This window comes from Stenella coeruleoalba (genome assembly GCF_951394435.1).
Source record: "Stenella coeruleoalba genome assembly, chromosome: 3".
NCBI lineage: Eukaryota > Metazoa > Chordata > Mammalia > Artiodactyla > Delphinidae > Stenella > Stenella coeruleoalba.
In genome coordinates, this window is record NC_137148.1 from 10,103,987 (window position 1) to 10,126,052 (window position 22,066).

General features: G+C 38.5%; 1 protein-coding gene across 1 annotated transcript in view; it reads right to left on the minus strand.

Moving 5' to 3' along the window:
- CTNND2 (catenin delta 2) overlaps positions 1-22,066 on the minus strand; it is a 935,284-nt gene that overhangs the window by 775,051 nt on the left and 138,167 nt on the right. Inside the window, exon 2 of the mRNA XM_079915963.1 lies at positions 1,790-1,926. Within this exon, the coding sequence (XP_079772089.1) occupies positions 1,790-1,926 (137 nt within the window). The remainder of the gene's footprint in view (positions 1-1,789; positions 1,927-22,066) is intronic.

Genomic DNA, 22,066 nt, shown 5'->3' on the forward strand with positions numbered 1-22,066 from the left:
CCGTATCTCCTCCCTCTTGCATCTCCCTCCCTCCCACCCTCCCTATCCCACCCCTCCAGGCTGTCACAAAGCACGGAGCTGATCTCCCTGTGCTATGCGGCTGCTTCCCACTAGCTATCTATTTTACATTTGGTAGTATATATAAGTCCAAGGTAAAATATTTCGATCAAAATTTTCCCTGCAACTCTCACATATTTATGCTTCCATATGATCTTTAAAATAGCTTGATCCAATTTGCCAAAGAAACAGTCAGCCACAGAATCCTGAGTACAACTGCCTAAATGTTACATTAATTTGGGAGACAGTAATATTGGTATGGTGTCAAGCTCGTCTACACAGGACTGTAGCATGCCTTGTCCTTTATTCTGAATTCTTTTATGTGCTTTGATAAAATACTATAGTGTTCATCAGACGGGTCTGGTTATCTTATCAAATTTATTCCTCGTGTTTTACATTTTGTCACTGCTCTAAAGCTAGTGGCCTAGCAAGATTTCCAGACCATGACAGAATAAAAATCCATGACCTAACCCAGCTATATAACAAAGCAGTATTTGGAGTATAAGAAGTATCATGAACTTTTGCTCCCCTTTTCCATTACCCCTGAAAAATAATCAGAAAACTCTCACAGGTAGGCTTTTGGAAGCAAACTAATCAAGCAATACAGCCTGGGCCTCAACCCAATTTCCTGCTCACTTACCATTTTCACAAACTAGATTATCCAATCAATCTATTCGACTCTCCTTTGTGAACCTACTTTTGCTTCACACTTTCTTGACCTAGTGACACAATTCTGACTGACAGCATCATTGATCCTTTCCATCAATGAACCTTTCCTTAGCTACTCTTTGATAACTTGAGCATCTACCTTTACCTAAATCAGTCCCCATTTATTAAACAAAATCAATGTCCTCTAGGAAAACTGAGTCCTTCTACTAGTTGAGTCCTTAATTGCCGCATTTAGTCTATTGCTCTGTTGAGAGGTTCCTGGGATCAGTGAAGTTATGTCACTCTTACCCCACTGCTGCTGCTAATTCCCTGAATCATATAATTCAAACACAGGATGCTTTTGCTCTTAAAAAGAATATTGATTTGCATTCTAGCTCATGGTAAGCAAAAGAAACAAATTAAAAATTTTTTATTTTCCAGCTTTCTTTAATCATTTATTACATTTTAATTATAAGAAACATGAATTTTATGAAACAATTACTTTTAAATCTAAGACTTCAGATTTATCTGCTTATTCATTTTTATGGCAAAGAAACGGTCGAGGAAGAATCATTTAGACTACAGCTTTACAGGAAAAGTTCTCAAATGCATTCTTCCAGAGCCATCTTGGAAACACTGGGAAAACAAATTTGCTTAGGCCCACAATGATACGATATTCATCTGCTCTCACTCTTACCAGTTTGTTAGCGTCATGGATATACTTTGAAATTTTATTAAACTTTAGGTTTCTACAGACCAATTATTTGGCTTCACACATTTAACAGTATTAAACGTCAGGTCCATCACTTAATCTGCCAAAACTTCACCTATAGGATTTTTGACTGCAATTTTCGTTTTTGTTCCTGTAGAATATTTTTTCAAGGAAAGCTGCCTAAATCTCAAATAAAAACGGAGTCAAAAGCTATTATAATCATACGTGAATAGCAATTGTATAATGAATACCAACATTCTGCTAGAAAACCATGATTTTCATCCCAACATAATTAAATCACCATCTTTCATCTGGAAAGAATGATGTTTACAATGTCCCCACGTGTATGTCAGAAAAGTGGAATGTTTCTACCTGTTCTTTGACCGAGGCGAGGATAGCAGAGGTGGTCTCTGTCTCTGAGCCATCCCCATTGGAGGTGGTGAGGCCAGGGCTCAAGGAGCTGGTCTTCTCCGAGGCTGATGGAGGCTGGTCTGGGACAGGCATAGCTCCTGCAATGCAAGAGGACACGCTCAGTGCCATTGGATATTGGCCCTGTAAACAGACGTAACTATCAGGCAGCTCTAAGAGGTACACTTTGGCAAGATGGAAAGTATGAACTACAGAGAAAGCACGTGACATAATTGTAGAAGGAGAAGCAAGCAAATAGACAGTCTCTCCTATATCCACCCCGACCAAATTCCAAAATACGCTCACAACTTTGTGTCTTGTCTTTGAGGTAAATGGAGGAAGAAATGATGAGATAGAAAAGGCAAGTAAGATGAGAAAAAACAGAGGGATAAAGAAGTAAAGATAAAAAGCTCGTCAAACTACCATTTTCTATCTGATTTAGATACATTTATTACTTGTGCACTGACATACTTTCACCTCAAAAAAAGAAAACCTAAAGATATTCTCCTCGATATGAAAATCACACAAAATAAGTGATCAATAATTTATAAGTAATTAAGAAACACCACAGTTGACATAAGAACCTCGGCTGCTATTGTGAAATATAGTAAATGGCTAGCCTACTCCACAAATATTTGCTGAGTTCTTAACTCTGAGACCAACAGCAGACAAGAGCTGCAAAGCTGGCGAGACTCATTGGCCACAGTTTATTGTCTGAGTTCACTGATGAAAGAAAGGAGAGACTCAGATAACATCAGCCCACTTCATAAAGGGACAGACATGTATGGGTTAAAAACAGGACTCTCAGAAGTTATTTTTTCCACTGTACTTCTCTTTCTCACACAAATAAATATGACTGAAGTATCTGTCACATGTATTACTTAGCAATGGTCATCAGCAGAGGAAGTAATAAGTAACTCAGGGCAATTTTTACCCAGGCACAACAAAAATCACTGTTCAAATAAAAGGCTGGCAGTAGATCAAGGTTATTTTCTTGCCTTAAGCTATTATATTACATGTCCTTCCAGGAACCATTGCTGTGTGAATGTTAAAAGGTATCTCCTATTATACTGTATCTGAGCATCCTGGGTTTCAAACTAAGCAACATAATTTTCTTCACAGCCCTTGTCCTATGTTATTAGCGGCATTTAGTTAATAATTTAGGGATATGCAAACCCCAAAGGGCTCCAGTATAGAATTTTCCTTTAAATATATGACAAAAACGTGGTAACCTAATGTTCTCATTGGACATTCCAATTTAGTTTTGACTTGTTTTTATTTTTTGAAGTTCCTTATAATATTACTAATGGGGATTAGAATATCATTGGAAAAATAAATCTGTTACAAACATAGAATATATGGGAGGATTTGGGCAAATGACATTAACAAGCAGAATGCAAGCAAAGGATAAGGATCAAGTGAAATATAATTTGGCCAAATGCAACCATGGCAAACAAGTGGAAAGTATATTAGGTGATGGATACCAACAGGAGGAAAGAAAGAGGTTTAGGTAATTATGATGCTGGGGGTGGGAAATTAAAAATAAAGTACTTTTGTGTGTTCAGTTTACTTTCATATGTGGTTTTCTAATTTGATCAAGCCTTATAATCACAAGGATGGACATAAACAGACCAGCAAATGTCATGCCTGGTAAAACAGCCTGAAAGGCATGTCCTTCTATTTAGGGGAAGTTTGGGAGATGGGAGAACAGGGCACTGGAAGAAAGAAAGAAGAAAGGAAAATGGCAGTTCTTGAAGAAAGAGTCACCTCTGGTCATTAGGGGAGCCCCCCCTTGACCGTGCATCTCCACCTACATCCATGGCAGGGGCCTCCAAAGGGCACTCTACGTAAGAACAGCCTTACGCTGAGAAAAAAGGGTTCTTACATACCTCAAATTATTATTTTAACTTCTGTGGTTTCTAAATTTTATTGGGCTGATTTGAATTCAAGCTCTGGGCCAGTATTATTATCAACACAATTTTTCAACAACGAAATTGTCTGAGGTTCCAAAGTTATTAAGTAACATAAGTGGACCTAGAACTCAAGTTTTCTCCCTTTTTTTCCCTATTTTAGTGGGCTTTGATGTTTCAGCCTATTTCCCATACCTTCTATTGCCTTCTAAATGCTGTCTACACACCAATTTCTATAAAATGTAACTCTTAAAAGTATGACAGTCACCTGTCTTCTTAAAATATGGGATTTAATAGGCAACAAATCAAAGTATATCCTTAGGCACTTGACAACTTTGACCCACAGAGTACAAGCAATGATTCGGTTTGTTTATATGCTCCCTCCTTCCCCCTGATCGCAATAACAGAAAGAGAAGTGAAATCTTTAAGGCTTTTCCCACCATAGAGGCACTGCTACCCAAGGCAACCTCTATGTCCTAGTGAAAATGACTTGGAATAATTTCCGTGGTTCGTAATTTTTAACATCCAGATTTAATTTAACCATTGGTCATCACTACGTATGGGTGGTAAAGACTGTCAGCCCTCCACTTCCAACCTTCTTAGCTTAGAGCTTACAGAAAAGAGGGAGTGCTGGGTAAATACTGACAGAACCAAGCCCTGGATTGCTAATAAGTATAAAAAGCCTTAAGCCTTCAGACTTTGCAGCCTACGGTTAAGTACTTCAGTCTTAAACAGAGCTAATCCATTAAATATTAGTAATTAATCTATTCTAACTCCAGGAAATCTGTAGAATGTAGAGAGACAAAAAGAAAAAAAAGAAAAAAAAGGAAAAGCAACCATTAGTAATTCTGCCATCCCAGATAAACATATTTACTTTGGTATTTTGGTATAGGTTTTTTCCTTTTTTTTTTTTTGATTTGACTTATTTTGCATAATGAACTTTACATAATGGAGTATTAATGTAATATTTTTGATTTTTAAAAAATTTTTCACTCAGCAACATTATCATGAACTAGTTCTTACATCAGCAAAAATTGTTATATAGTTTAATGATGTAATAAATATTTAGTATTCAATAATTGTATGCATCATAATTCACTTATTTTTTATCATTTTACCCATTTTTACATTTCTGACATTTTCGATAAATTCCCAAAAGTGTTACTTGATGGAATGAAGAATCTGCACGGATTCTGAGAGCCAACAGCAAATCAACATACCTGCCCACCAGCAGTGTCATGAGAATGTCTCCTCCCCAAAAGGATGACAACACTGGCCTTTATTACCCTGTCTTGCTTTCACCAACTTGATATAGAAAAACTTATCTCTTTGACTTTGTTTTTATTTTACCACGAATACAAGAAATATTTTCCCACAGATTTATTCCTCCTACATACAATACCCCTTCACACCCTTTACACGATTACTGTGTAAGAAGTCTTTCCATATATGTAGTCGAATGAGAATCTACAAACACCCAAATTGCATGTTAAACAGACTCATCATCAGCATGAGAAAAAGAGACAACATGAAGGAACCATAATGTCAGATTTTGGGTGGTTTATTCTCTAGCAGAATTTGCTACTCACATGTTCTAGGTCTAGAAAATACAAAACAACACGACTAGCCGCCCCTGGGCCCACGTTACACTGCTCTACACTCTCACATGCAGGAGCTGTGTTATGGGCAGAATTGTGTCACCTTCCCCTCCTTCACTGCCGCCCAAAAACCACAGATTGAAGCCCTAACTCCTACTGTGACTGTATTTGGAGATGGTGCCTTCAGGGAGGTCACTAACGTTATACGAGGTCATAAGGGTGGGGTGCTAATCTGAGAGGACTGGTGTCCTTATAAGAAGAGCAGTCCAGGGACCAGGAATCCGTGCTTCCACTGCAGGGGGCACGGGTTTGATCCCTGATTGGGGAACTAAGATCCTGCATGCCAAATAAATAAATAATGAGTAAATGGTAAATTAAAAAAAAAAAAGAGGAAGAGGAAGAGACACCAGAGCTTTTCTCTCCACCACGTGAGGACACGGAGAGAAAGTGACCACCAGGAAGGGGGTTCTCACCAGAAACCTCCGTGGCTATAGCACCTTGATCTTGGACTTCTGGCCTCCGGAGCCGTGGGGAAATAAATGTCTGCTGTTTAAGTCACCCAGTCTGTGATACCATGTCATGGCGGCCCAAACAGACTGATACAAACAGGGTTAGATCGTTCTCAGCTTCCTTTCCCTTAATTACCTCCGGGTGGGCACGGGAGGCCCGGGAATCGCGAGAGTAGCAGGGTGGTACTATTTAGTGCAGCCCTCTGCTAACACACTCATCCCAGATGAACTACAGGTGTCGAGATAAGGCACGGACTGCTTCAAATCAGCACACCTGGATAAACCAAAGCTTACAAAAAGATGTGTGCCCGTGCTGTGAAATAAGCCTGGAGAACAAAGCACTAACTTAAGAACATCCATAGTACGACCACTTTCGTAGACAATCTGATAAGAAACTCAGGAAGCTTGGTTAGGATGACAGTAATAGCAAAATCAGGTAGTTCCCGTATACAGAGACTCTTTTTCAACTTGAACTCTTATATGCATATGTAATAAGATTTTGTAAGGTCCAAATATATGTTCTAAACCTTTATTCTCCAAACATAGTCACTATGAATTTACACTAGGTAACATGTTAAAATCGCATCTGCGCTTAGAAAGGCTAAACTCTCTTGCTCTCAATTCAATGTTATATTTTATTGACCTCCAACACACAGAAGGAAAATAAATCCTTATTTTATTCTGTAATTCAAACCTGTTCCTTCTTTAGCCACTTCTGCCTAGCAACTGATGACTTTGACACCAAAATAAAGCCATCTTCAAAAAATAACTGATGAACCGTTGTGTCACACAATCATCTAATTCAGTGACAAACCCAGCATTCTTGTGCCAGCATTACTGGATCTCCTCCTCTCTGAGTCAGAAACAAGTTCCTTTCGCCATGATACGGTCTTTGTTCCTCTTGAGCTGCCCACCCCCAATCTGTAACCCACAACCTCTTATCCTTTCAGTTATACTCTGCTGTCATGGAGACCTGTTTTCTTTTTCCTCCTAGGTTAGCAAGTCCTACCTGCTTCAAATTCCAGAGTCTCCAAATTCCTTGCATACAGTGGGACTCACTAAGTATTTTTTTTTTACATTGATAACAAAATGTTACTTTATTTACACATATTGTTTTTTAAATACAAATGTCATATGTTTAATTCATTTTTTAACATCTTTATTGGAGTATAATTGCTTTACAATGGTGTGTTAGTTTCTGCTTTATAACAAAGTGAATCAGTTATACATATACATATGTCCCCATATCTCCTCCCTCTTGCATCTCCCTCCCTCCCACCCTCCCTATCCCATCCCTCTAGGTGGTCACAAACTACCTAGCTGATCTCCCTGTGCTATGCGGCTACTTCCCACTAGCTATCTATTTTACGTTTGGTAGTGTATATATGTCCATGCCACTCTCTCACTTTGTATTTCATTAGCTAGACTTGCACTGTCCAATACAGTAGCTCCTAGCAACATGGGGCTATTTAAATTTAAATAACATTTTAAAAAGCCAGTTTATGAGTTGCACTATTCACATTTCAAGTACTCAACCGCCACATGTGGCCAGTGGCTACTGCACTGAACAGTGAAAATACAGAAGAATTCCATTATTGGAGAAAGCTCCCTTGACGGCCTTGATCTATACCCAATTGACCCTATAGTCAATTCTCTCATGTAATCTTTCATCTTTGGCTTTAGTCATGGGCAGTAGAAGATGGAAGAAGTGGTCAGATTATAATTATATTTTGAAGTGAGAACTGCCAGGATCGTTGACAGACTGCATGTGGTACATAAGACAAAGAGAGAGGAGTACAGGTGATTCCGGGATTTGGTCTGAGTGGCCACCAGCCAAGGTGTCCACACTGCAGTTGGAACAGATTTGGGGCGGAGGAAGGTGACCTGGCCTGAAAAATTACAACCTCAAATACATATACCTGTGAGTCTTCTTTGCTGCTGACATCTGGACAGCACACAGCAGCTCTAGCCAGAAACCACACTCTTATGTGAATGAGGGAATGTAAAGATTGATGATTTCCAAATACTGCTTTTTTCCCCTTCAGCCAGGTCCCTTTTCACTTTTTACTTTACAGTTGCTAGAAACTTCTAGAACTTTTCTCTTCTTCCCTCACCTTTAGACTATGGCTTCAAGACTCTCTGCTATTAACTTTCTTGACTTCTTGCCCTCACACCAAACCAGCAAGCAAAACTCATGTTGCCACACCTAGCCTTACTCCCTTCTCATGAGTCCCACCCTCTTCAAGACAGTCCCCCTTCTATGTTCTAAAACACAAAAATATTAGCAAATGCTGACTTTTAGCTTTACCCTCAACATTAGGCATCACTTTCATAACTGGCCATCACCTTCCACCCAAGTAGATAATGAAACTGGCCATTAGAATATTCCAAATATTATCATTTATATATGTATCTATATATAATACATATGCAATTTAATATTTTAAAACTGAACGTAATTAACATGTTGATCTTATAACCTTCCACTCCACAGGCAACATTTAAAAGACTATGATTATGTGAAATGGAAGAATAAGCCTAAACATCCCATTAACATTAGGGTACAGGGAATGTGTGAATTAGTATGAACTAATGACCTGAACAACACTATGGAACACCTCATTTGTGTAACCACTCTGGTCACCAAAATTGCAATTCTGTATCTGTAACTAGCATGTCACTACCAAGAGAAGTAGGCATAGCATCATTCTCTCTCAGATGCACGCTACACACATAAAGATATACCCATCCTTGCTCCTTCCTTTTAAAGAAAACTGTAAAATTTCAGCTTCTTCTAATAACATAAACAATATCATAATTAAAATTTGTCAAAACTCAATACAATTAGGGCAGAAACTCAACCTGTCTTGGTCGATGTTAAATTTCCCACATCTAGCTCAGCATCTAGTGTATAGCAGCCAGTTAATAAATATTTGCTGAGTTAATGCATGAACTATTACTATAAAATCAGTAGTGGTTGCTCACTAGAGCACGTAATATAAGTAAAACGGGCTTTGCATTAAGAACGTTTCTCTAAATGATATTTGAAATGACATCTTTTTATTTCGACTCAAGAAAGCTGCTCTTCCCAAATCCTAGAACGAGTGTAAGGCTTTTGCCTTAGTGCACTACCCTGGGCTGTTGGTTCTAAGACAAGGACCACCCATCGAGCACACTCTGGGGCTTCTAGGACTTGATACTTGCAACCCGCAACTTGCAAACAGAATCTGGCAAAAGTTATGGAGAGCACCACGCAAGGATGGGAAGAAGCACTGAGCCATATTCAGAACATGCAACTACAGGGGCACCAGCAGGCAAAGCCAGGAGGTGGAGAAATGTCCGATTCTACCTGATAAGTTGGGGATAAGGTGTGAGATAGCCATGGAGTCAGAGACACAAGGTCATTGGTTGCTGTGGTGGAAGATGTATGATGGCAGCGTGGAGAGCTGTTGAGTTCTGAATGCTGAGTCCATGTGTCAAACATGACAGGACTCTTTTACCTGTATTCAGAAAAGAGGGAACAGTAGGAGGCTGAGCCTAACACGGAAGGTCAGGAAATCCATTATGAGTCACCGCGTGCTCTATTAACTGTTGAGGAAAATGGGACCAACCGAAATATCACCACAGACTTAAGGCCCACCTGTATGATTATTCTTAAGGACCTGAATTATGTCTGAAGGTAAAAAAGAAAGCTTCTGTGGAGACCACGGGGCAAGGTGGCATAGCAGTGCTCAGGCCTGGGGGAGGCACACACACAGGAAAGTTCTAGCAAAATGAAGTTGGTGAGGACAGGAGAGGGTCTTCTCTTGGCTCTTTTCTCTCAGTAACTCACAGTCTTGTCTTCTAAAGCATCATCTCAGGCATCTTCATCTAGTCTTAACAAACACTCTATCAACACTTAATACCTTAAAAAAGTATTGAAAAGGTTGTACTCGTGACCAAGGAGTCAGCAGATGAGGGTGAGTCCTTGGCCCTCCTGAGCCCTGCCCCAGCCAAGCTTGTGACCTGAGATGCCAAAGTCCACACAGGTAAAGCAAGGGGCAGGTACCTCAACCTCCTACACGTGTGTCTCCCGACAGGTAAGATTGTTTAGTGACATCTGGCAGATTCCTCAACTGCAAGCAGGGTCCCCTCAGAACCCAATGAGTAAGAGAAAAAGCTGAAGGAAGGTTGGGGTTTGACTAGTGGACATTGGAAAGGCCAGGGGTTCCTGGCAGAGAGGAAAGGACCAGAATAAATCTATAATGTGAGATAAGATGAGCAGGAAGGGTAAACACCTGGGCTGGGATTCAGGCAGTATCGGGGTGAGCCTGGAAACACAGAGAGGGGGGTAATTGGGGGTTGCTGCTGGGCTGGAGGGAGATTCTTGATTGTTAGAAGTTTGGCTATGACCTGGAATTTGATGGAGATCATGAACTTAAACTTGGTAATTTTAAAAAACAAATGATTTGTCGCATCTATTACATTCACAAGTGACTTGAGACATTTTCTACAACTGTTGGTGGAATCCCGGTGGGCCAGTACACCAAGACTGACAACCTTTGTTTTACACGTGAGTTTCCAAAGGCTTCACATGGTCCATTTCTTCTCACTGAACACCATCCACACCTCTCTTGGGTAAAGCCATGCACACCTGACATTGGGTATGCAAATAATGACTCAGATGTTTTCTCCCGCGAGTTCACACCTAATATCCAAATATCTCACTACCTATTACAAATGTTTCCCTGAAAACCCCACCAATGCACCAAATTTGGCGTGACTTCTCATCTCTCGCCTGGACAGCCACAAAAACTGTCCAAATTGTCTGGCTTGCCTGCAATAAATAGTGCCTCGCCCAATCAAACTCCTGCACTATTTATTGGGAGAGTCAACTTTCTTACCATCAATCTGATTATGACACACCTTTTTTCTAAATTGAGTTGAATGGATCCCAACACCTAGGACAGAGGTTTCCAACACCTACAGAGACAGGAAATGTATGTTATATCATGACTCCCACATCTTAACTGAAACAAAATTTCAGGAAATATAAAACCTTAAAACATGGGATGCACCATATTTCTATTCTATTTTATTCCATTTCATTTAAAAATCCTAATGGTCACCCACTAAACTGATGGCTACAAGAGAGTTTGGAGACCAGTGACCTGGAGGATGGAGTGAAATCTCCTCTGCCTGACGTAGGAGGCTGTTGTTGCTCCGGCCAGCGTTCACATCTCCATTCTCAAGCCCGGCTGCTTCTCCCCTCACACCTTATACCACAGATACCCTGAGCTTCTTATAGTTCCAAATACGTCTTATCCAATCAAACTCTGCACACGCAGATTTCTCTCCCTGCATGTTTTTATCACCTCCAAGATTTTGTTTGGCTATTAAACTCTCTTCCTCCTTCATAATTTCCCACAAGCATTTCTTGCTCTCCACAGCCTTTCTGAACCACTCCACAATCTGAACCACTTCCTCCTGACTGCTACTTGTATAACTAGAACCTCCCTCAAGCAGTGCCTTTATCACAACGAGCTGTCATGATCTTACCTCTTCTGGGATTTTTTAAAACTTCGAATGTCTTTAAAATTGGGATGCTTCTTTACGTGACTGTTGGCACCCTTTTCCTTTAAGTCGTTTGGGATGGATTTTGTGTCACTTGCCACTAAAAGTTATTAAATCAATGATACACTTCTCAGCATCTCAGATTTATGGAAATACCCTTTATTTTACATTATATATCTCCTAATTAGGTCATGAATTCTTTGAGCACAGAAACTGTCTTATTCATTTTAACAACCTCAGTACCTAGAATAGTTCCCAGTAAAGAGTTGGCATCATTTAATGCTTAGTGAATAAGTTATAATGAAAGAATATTTATAATGCATCATCAGCCCTATTTAAAATTGTCAGGGAATTTTACTCTTACAACAGTGATTGGTACATAAATGTCCTATAAATCTTCCTGGGTTTATAAAATAAAAATATTCAAATTACTGAGCGTGGGTAATATATAATATTAAAGTAGCCAAACCATATCTAGTTCTCCTAATCATACCTGTGTCTACATTTACAGTGGGAATATATCTGGATGAAATTAATTATTTCAATTTTAATTATTATAAAAACAGTATAAAATTTTAGGGCTCCTCTTTACGAAAAAACAGATAGTGACCCTACTTCTAGAATCAATAACCATCCTAGCTCTCCCAGACACCACAAATATGTGTTAACAGTTGATTCCATGGGTTTACTAGGCTACAGAGACATTTCTCTTTGTGCCAGAGAAAGAAAGTCTGAGATTCTGCAAGAATAGATCCATCACAGTAATAGCAAGTTCAACAGAAATTGAAATAGGTAAAATATTTTAGATTTTGACTCCCCCTTAATAGGAGGGGAAGTTTTAATATATTCTATAATAAAGAGGCTCAGTGGTAGAGCGACTATTCTTTTGGCTGAAATTTCACAGTATGCTGAGCGCAGCTCCTAATCCAGTGCTCGTCCCACATCACACACAGTGACTTTCCAGAAAATACTGTCGTTGCCAAATGTCCCAGGCACTGGGGTTCCCCTTAGCACAGCTTCTGAAGACTTACCATCCATCTCCTACATCGTTTCTGTGCAAGAGGCTGAACAACGTCTAAGCTTATAAGCAAAGACAACCTGGCTTCCCAAATATTCTCGTTAATAATATTTTACACAAACATGCAGTTTTCCATTTTATATTTCTTTGCTTAATCATAGATTCACAAGATGAAGTCTGGCCCAAAAAAAAAAAAAATCATACTCTAAAGCCAGTGCACAACAATTTACTGTGAAGTACCAACTCTGACTGTCACAATCTATTAAACAAGTCCCCAAATACCACCCACACGCTGGCTTGCAACGTGGTCTCACTTCATAGTACTTGAAAGTGTCTACTCAAATTATGGCAATTTGCCCTTCACATTGATTCCAAATACGTATCTGCCACTTCACAATTTCTCAAGATACTGGAGCTCAACCACGCATTTTTTTTTCCGGAATTACTATCAATGGGCATTCAAGGACAAAATCTCACACCGTAAATAGATATCTGTCCTCCTTAGCCGATATAGTTAACCCACTGCAGCAGGGAAACTGTCAATCAGTATTTTATATTTAACTATAGAACACAGCGTTTCAGCTACTCCTATACAACTTTAGGTGTTAGCACAGACTTGGAAATTTTAAAAATAAATCTCTCTACTGTCCTTAAAAGAACAAAAATAAAACAAAACCTAAATACAGTCATGATCATTTCTGAAAGTTGCCAAGATATGTTGACATTTTTTACCTACAGACAGAAATTTTAAGTGACATTATTAGCTTATTACAGCACACAACCTCGAGAAAAAAAAGTAAAGCTTTGCTTAGAGAATTAAATCTAAATTAGATGTGTACAAGAGGTTTTTATTGTACTTGTGAAGGTTATACAGTAAAGAACCTTTCTTATTTTTGTATTTATATTCATTAAATATTACATATCAGGGGTTTCAATATCTTTGGTATGGGATCAATCAATATTTTAAATGGATGAACGATTGGATATATGAAGAGGAGATTACCAATCCCCAGCCCTACTTCTGCCAATTTGTTTTCTGTTTTCTAGGCTCTGTTTCTATGAGATCAGTTTTTTTAGATCCACATATAAGTGATATCCTACAGCATTTGTTTTTCTCTGTCTGACATCTCACTTAGCATTATGCCTTCCAGGTTCATTCATGTTGTTGTGATGGCAGGACTTCCTTCTTTCTCACGGCTGAATAATATTCTATTGTACATATGTACCACATCTTCTCTATCTATTCATCCACGGATGGGCACAGGTTGTTTCCGTATCTTGGCTACTGTGAATAATGCTGCAATGAACATGGGAGAGCAGATATTTCTTCGATATCCTGTTTGCTTTTCCTGATATATACCCAGAAGTCGGATTGCTGGATCATAAAGTAGTTCTAGAGTTTTAATTTTGTGACGAACCTCCACACCGTTTTCCATAATGGCTGCACCAAACTACATTTGCACAAACAGTGCCCAAGGGTTCCCTTTTCCCAACATCCTCCGCAGCACTGACTATCTCTTCTCTTTTTGATGATAGCCATTCTGACAGGGGTGCGATGTTACCTTGTGGATTTGATTTGTGTTTCCCAGATGACTAGTGATGTTTCGTGCCTTTTCATGTACCTGCTGGCTATTTATATATCTTCTCTGGAAAAAAGTGTCTATTCAGCGCCTCTTCCCATAAAATTATATTTTAAATTGTAGAATAAATACAGCAAACAAAAAGCTGATTCCAACCACAGAGAAACCTGAGTCATCTTTCACTCTGTGACTTTTCAAGTGGGTGTTATTATGTTTCTCTTATAGCACTTTATCCACCGTACTGAGATTACAGATAAAAATTCTGACCCTCACAGCAAACGTAAAAAGTAGTTACTAATAACTTCATTTCACGAGTGTAGAACAATGAGACTCAGAAAAAATAAATAGCAAGTCCAGTCTCAGAGGTAAGAAGTCAACAGGGATCGAGGATTTTAACTCAAATACCTGATATCTTGTCATATCCTTTTGATTAGACCTCAGGATTCTCAATGTTTGAATGTAATAGTTCTTTTACATTAAAAATCTGACTACCAAACAATACTCATCAGTTACAGGGAAGATTTATTTTTTTTTTAATTTTAGATAAATCCTTAGGTTTTTGTCACTAAGGTACCAACTACTCTTGAGATCTTGAAAATAGAATGTCACCTTTTTAAGTCACCATTATGTCAACACCTTTTTAATATGTTATGAAGTCCATCATGCGCTAAAAGACTCAACTTGTTCAAATCTCCAAGGGAAAATTTCAGCAAAGCTGTTTGAAAAATTTTCTCTATATGTTCTGTGATTGTACGCAATCACATCATATTTTAAATCTCAGATATGAGTAAATAGGATTGGTATGATGATGTCATATTCCTGATTTAAAACTGATATTTAACATTTAAAAATACATCTGTATCATTTTTCGAGTATACTTTTAAAAATGATTTCTTTCACAATTAGTTCCTTCTATGTATGGGGAAAAGTCTCTTTCTAGCATTAGGTTTCCCACTTTCTACTTCTTCTTTCTCCTTTTCCTAAATATTTACAATATCTCCCAAGGTCAGTAGTTCCCACTCTCTAGTACACAAATTATTCCTGAATAAAATGCCAAACATTTTGATATTTAGTTGTTATAAAATTAGTCAATTAAAAAAATTAGTCAATTATAAGAGTTCAAATATAGACAAATTTAAAGAAAATGAGCATAACCCTTATAAAATGAAATTGTGGTTTTATGTCCAGAGAGAAAAATAAAATTTTTGCCACTTAGGTAGGAATTTTGTACTTTTTATGGGGTAATATTTCGGTGTTTGTATTGGTCTTTCTGGAGGGAGAGGTCCAAGAGTAAACTTGATTACAATCTTTTATATCTTTCTATTGTTGACAAACTTTCACTATCTCCAAAAGATAACTGATAGATGAAATTTCAATCAAAGATGATGTTATTTTTTAAAGGGTGAAAAAAGTTTTTAAGTTCTAGCTAATGTGAAAACCTTATTAAACTGTAGGGGTTATTAAAAGCATAGTAACAAGTACTGGAAATTGAATTTTTTGTATCCAAATGTCCAAGAGACTTAAAAAAATAAAATCTACCTAAAGATAAATCAACATGGTATTTATTTAAAAATCTCAATTATGTAAACACCGTAGGTATATAGAATTTGGTTAGAAAAACCATAAATATTTAACTACAAAAATTTTCTCTTATATTTATCTTCCCTACAATAAAGTTTCCTATCAATTACTTTCTGTGTCTTAGATGAAAAAGCAATAAAAAATGCATATCAGTGTCATACCCAACCTGGCAGGTATACAAAAGAATATTATCTATAAGTGGATGGTTGTACAAATGAGGAAATAGCTATGAAGTTATATTTAAAATTTTAAGTTACAATTGAATAAATATGTTTTACAAGACAATATCATAAGCATACTAATGCATACTTACTGTGTACTAGGCACTCTCCTGAGCTCTTCACCAGTATGATGAATTACTACAACAACCCTATGCTGCACTTCTATTACTATCCCCAACTCCCGGATGGTGAAACTGAGGGAGGTTAACCTCCCTAAGTTACCAAGGGAGGAGCTACTGTTTAAAGCTACACAGCCTGTGGTTCTCAATCACAATACTGTCCTACAAATCTATAAGATGCCTCAATGCTGGTACCAATTTAAAAAGCAGTTCATTAATTTAAAAATAACTCACTGACCACAAAGTGTGCCAGGCCCACTACTAGGCATCGAGTAGTGGATGCAAAAAACAAATAGGAAATGGTCTCTTCCCACCTTGGAGGTGCCCCAGAGAAAAATGGTGAATGCAGAGATTGGATCTAAAGTGTGGATCTTTGTTCTAAAGAGGAAAAGTTTACAAGTCAGAATGCCTTCAGAGTGCTTATTATTTTAGTGTCCCAGTGCCTAGCACAATGAGCAGTACATATTCTAGAAGCTCTTTTAACTGGCTCCATTCTAAACCCTCGCTGACCGACCCCTTCCGCACTTGTGGTCGGCTCTCCACTCCAAAGCAGGCTGGGCCTTCCCTGCCCTCAGCGGTTAAGGGGTAGTTTACCAGCAGCTAGCTGTGTTGCTTCCAAATCCATTCATTCCAGTTTAACTTGTGATTCTATTATTTAACTAAACACGTAAACCAGTGAGATACAACTGCATAAAAGGTTGTTGTTATTACTATTTTTTTAATGCTTTGGTGAAACTCCTTTAAGAAAATCCATTTTAAAATGCCGTGGATTTATAGATGGGATGATTGTAAATGGCTAGGGAACAATTATACACATCTAGAAGGATTTTTCCTTCAAAATACTCCAAAAGTGTCTTGATTTCTTACTTTAGATAAATGGAAACTGGACATCGTAGAGGATGCAATGAGGGGAGACTAGGGTGAGGAAGGGTTTGCAAGAATGTTCGTTTGGAACCTTTATGAGCAGGCCCATAGTTAAGTAAATGGACCAGGTCCTATAAGATCAGTGAACACAGGTATAAATATGTCAAAATCAAATGAATATATCTTTTATGTATTTTTTAATGACTCTCTAATTTTAAATGACTTCTCTTTACTGACTTGTCCCAATCCCTTAGTTAAGAGTTTTTCTTACCAACCAGTGGCTCAATACTGCTTTGTTGAATGAATTAATGAATAACGTAGCAAGTGAATTGATAATGTTTAACTTATTCGTCTGTATGTGATTATTTAGTTGGTCTTTTCATTGTATGAGCATTTGTTTTGCCTGGAATCATTTACTTACTAGATCAATTAGTCATTTATTAACTTAATTAAGAAACAAGTGGCTATCGGTACTTGTTGATGTCAATAATTCCACCAAAGAAAATGATGCCGGGTTTTGAAAGAACCTTTTGTTTTGCATGGATTCTGCCTCTGTTCCCCTGTGACTTTTTGTCTGTACGTGGCAGCCACATGAGGCAATGCCATCTGATAGACTGCTTTTATGAAACAGTAATTACTCTGAGAACGATGCTAAATTTAAATTGTACAAGTGACTGAATTTCAATTTAGAATAACAAATCAACCCATCACCCTATCGGAAAAATCATTATCTAATTTCTGTGTACCACACATATAATTTGTGCAATTGAGAAAAAAACACCCTCAACTGTTTTTTTTTTTTAAATCTCTCTGAACTTTGAACACAGGATTAAAGTTCCAGTGATAGGTTGAACGAATTGAACAAAATAGGGTGAAGAACATTAATCAGAAATTAATTTACAGATTTTATTTTCAAGATCATTTATAACTGGTCATGATTTAGTCACTGTATAAGTACCTAGAGAAAACTGAATAATAATGCATTGAATTTTAATTTTATATATTCAAGTTGTTACAGTTACTACATAAGGATTTAGGAGTGAACAACCTCAGAACAGATGATAAACAGAGTCTGAATATAAGAAATGCTGCCATGGTGGCAGAAGACCTCACTCAGCTGCCATTAACCATGAATAGGCTCTAAAACCAATGTCTCCAACATACAGGATTTTATACCAAAAGAATGTGTAGCTTGTGATGGTCACCAAGACAACTTCCAATTTAAAATTCAAATTGACCACATTAGCTAACATGTTAGGCAAATTTGGAAACTGGACTCTCTCATGTTGAGAAGAATATGGGACTTGAAAAATCAAGGGACTGAATCACATCATGTAGAGTAAGTGTTATTGGTCAAATTAGTAAGAGGAAAACCTATGTTATTCCCATACATACGTGACTTCTAATATATTTAGGTTTTAGATATGGGGAAGATAAATTTCACCTTTAAATATGAAAAATATAGCAAAGTGATTCAGTTATACATATACATATATCTATTCTTTTTCAGATTCACCTGAAACTAACATTGTAAATCAACTATACTCCAATATAAAGTAATAATTTAAATATGAAAAATACATTTGTTGTTGATATAACTAGGTGAAACCTCAATTTCACTTCATCAATCCTGGAGTCCCCTACAGTACTGACATCTAATGCATAAGTTTCTTCTTGTTACACAGCAAAAAGTACAGAAGCACACGAGCAGCCCTAGAGCAAGCAGCCTGGGCCAGTAAGGACTCTTTGCAGATATATTTTATAAATGGGAGGGTAATGAGGCACAAAGGAACTATGTAATATTTTCAAGGTCAAACCCTGAGTCTTTAATAGAGCAGAGAATAAAACCATACGTTTCGTCTGTTAGATATATACACTGTAATGTCTAGAGCAAGCTTCCAATCTTGTACTCTTGCACAATGAACCAAAAGGAAGAGCTGGCACTGGACAACCCTCTTATGGGTAACATGAAACACGTGGGTATCCAAGAAACGAAATGACCCGAAAAAGAATTACTTCAAAAAGTAAATGAAAGATGAAATAAAGGAGCACTACAATTTCCAAATGAGAGCTTGCTTTAAGATAAATGACAGTGTTCAATCGTATTTCTCCTTTGCTTGTTTTTATTCATGTGCTTTGCAGTGACCTTGTGAGTTTAGTCTAGGGCATCATGAATTACGAGTTTAACTGTCTTCGAATGGCCAGGAGCAACTCCTTACAGGAAGTAAGTACATCTTCTATAGGGGCCAGCCAACCGCAAACACTGGCCTGTGTCCTCTTTTCTACTGCGTATCTGCAAGTTTGATTCTGCAATCACACATTTAACTTGGCAAAAGAAAGAGAATTCATGAATTGAATCCTGCCTGGACAACTATTCTTAATCTAGGGCACAGAATCTCTTTCCACTTGCTTTCAGTAAGGCTCATAAAAGGCAACAGAAATGGTAGAAACACACCTTTACTCAGAGCTATTACAATCTGCCCGGTTACCCAGGCCAATGCAATCCTCTGAAAACATGCAAATTGATAACAAAGCCTTTAGGCCATTTCACTGTAGGATGGGAACCCTCTCTGTAGCAGTCATTTAGTGTCTCACCTGCCTATGGTTCAACTGACCAAGGCAATACTTTTGTAGAAGAAATGCTGACTTGGCTTTAATTGTCTGCCAGACTTGGCCAGTTGGCATTACAAGAGCTTTCAGTGGAAGAAAGAGAATGACTTACATGAATGCTATTTTAAACATTTCATATTGTCAAATTTACTCACCTAATTTCAGATACCTTCACTGCAAGGAGAAACATCTTTAGAATGCACTTTTTAGTGCTAAAAATGGAACTTCAACATGTGCAGGGGAAGTCTGTTGGTTTTGTCTGATCTGTAGCCCTCCTCCCTGCTTTTGCTGGTTGAACCTTGAGTTTTTCCCTGGGGGAGTTATTCATTTACAATGCATGAAGTTTCTAGTGCTCACAATCAAGGGTGCCCATCTGTGGTAGGCAGAACAATGGCCCCCAAAGATGTTCATGTTCCAACCCCCAGAACTTGCAACTATGTCATGTTACATGGCAAGGGGGGATGAGTGCAGATGGAAGTAACATTGCTAATTAGCTGCCCTCCATTGAGATGATGATCCTGGATTATCTGGGTGGGCCCAGTGTAATCACAAGGATCCCAACTAGTGGAGAGGGAGTCAGGAAGGTTAGAGTCAGGGGAGACAGGACAATGGAATAAGATGGAGGGATGTGATTGCTGGCTTTGAAGATGGAAGATGACCACGGGCCTAGGAATGTAGGCAGCCTCTCGAAGTCGGAAAAGGCAGGAAATAGGTCCTCCTCTAGAGCCTCCAGAAGCAATGCAGCCCTTCTAACACCTTGACTTTAGCCTAGCGAGAATTATTTCAGGTCCCTGACCTCCAGAATTAGAAAACAATAAATCTGTGTTGTTTTAAGCCACTGAATTGGTGATGATTTGTTACAGCAGCCATAGGAAACTAATACAGCATGCTTTCCTGGCCAATTGTAGGCATGTCTCTAATCCAGTGAGCTCCTCTTAGGCTCTGAGCCTTAAGGAGAGCAACACAAAGACAAAAAATAGTTGAATTTGATTCTGCCGATGGGGACACCCTGAAGTCATCTGCTAGTCCCTGCTGCCTATACCTCTGCAGTTTTCCTGGGTCCTGCCCTTCCTAAACCCTAGCTTTTGGACATGTCCTTTTCTTTTATGAGCATCTCATATTGTTCCAACAAATAATTTTTCCCCCTTGAGCAAATCAGTGGTTCTTTGATTTGTAACCAACCAACGACCCTAACTGATACACTTCACTCAATCCAGCTACCTAACCTGGTTGCAGTAATACCACTGGTCCCTTGTGCTATTAAAATTGTATTTCCCAAGGGCCAGACACTGTGCTAGACACAGAGAGTCAAGACATTAAGAGGAAAAGCTGTTTCTACTACAAAGGGCTTACAATTTAATAGCCAATCTTGCACATCCAATTCGCAGGAATAAGTTATATTCATACCAAGAAAAATATGTCTAGATGAAAAGCAAAGAACATCGTCTAACTGGCACAAACTCAGACTGCAAATGTGTCAAGATTCTGTTGGCCATGGACGCATAATATGCACCGTGCATACTGTAATATCTGTCTTCAAGAAGGGAGTCACTAAATCTCTCTTCAGGTAGGGCTCTTCCTTCCTTCCTTCCTTCCCTCCCTGCTTCCTTTCTTCCTTCTTCCTTCCTTCAGTCTGCTCAGACAGCAGGTGTTCATGAAGCCCCTATTTAATGCATTGAGCTCAGGGAACAGCAGGCAGAGAAATGAAGTCAAAGGATCTTGCAGTTCTGTGGTCCTGAGTGGGAAGCAGATGAATAAAGAGACAGCTGCTGCAGTGAGACAAATGTTCTGACGGAGCCAGGCAGGCACGGAAAGGTCAGGAGTACCCCTGAGGAGAGCATGCTGAGCTGAGTCCTGAGGGACAGGCAGAAGTCGGTCAGCAGGGGAGTTTCAGTAACCGGGAGTATGCGTGCTGGCCTGAGGCAGTGATATATAGAGCAAGTCTCCAGGCTGCCAAATGGATCAGAAAAGTGGAGTGAAGGCCCAGAGAAAAGACTCTTAGAAGATGTAACAAGAAAGAAAGGAAGATCCAGGCCAGAAAGGTCTGGTGTCCACTCTTTTGAACTTGCACTCTTTAGATATTTTGAAGAACCTGGCCATGAATTAAGAGATTTCATCCATGAATGGATAAAGAAGATGTGGTACGTATATACAATGGAATACTACTCAGCCATAAAAAAGAATGAAATAATGCCATTTCCAGCAACATGGATGGACCTAGAGATTACCATACTAAGTGAACCAAGTCAGAAAGAGAAAGACAAATATCACATGATATATCACTTATATGTGGAATCTAAAATATGACACAAATGAACTTATCTATGAAACAGCAACAGACTCACAGACATAGAGAACAGACCTGTGGTTGCCAAGGGGGAGGGGGTGAGGGAGGGGTAGATTGGGAGTTTGGGGTTAGCAGAGGCAAACCATTATAGAACGGATAAACAACAAGGTCCTACTGTATAACACAGGGAACTATATTCAATATCCTGTGATAAACCATAATGGAAAAGAATATGAAAAAAAAAATATATATATAACTGAATCACTTTGCTGTACACCAGAAACTAACACAAGATTGTAAATCAACTATAATTCAATAAAACAAATTTTAAAACATAAAAATGTTTTTAAAAATGAGATTTCATCCATGGGCTAGTGACCTTTGAGATAAT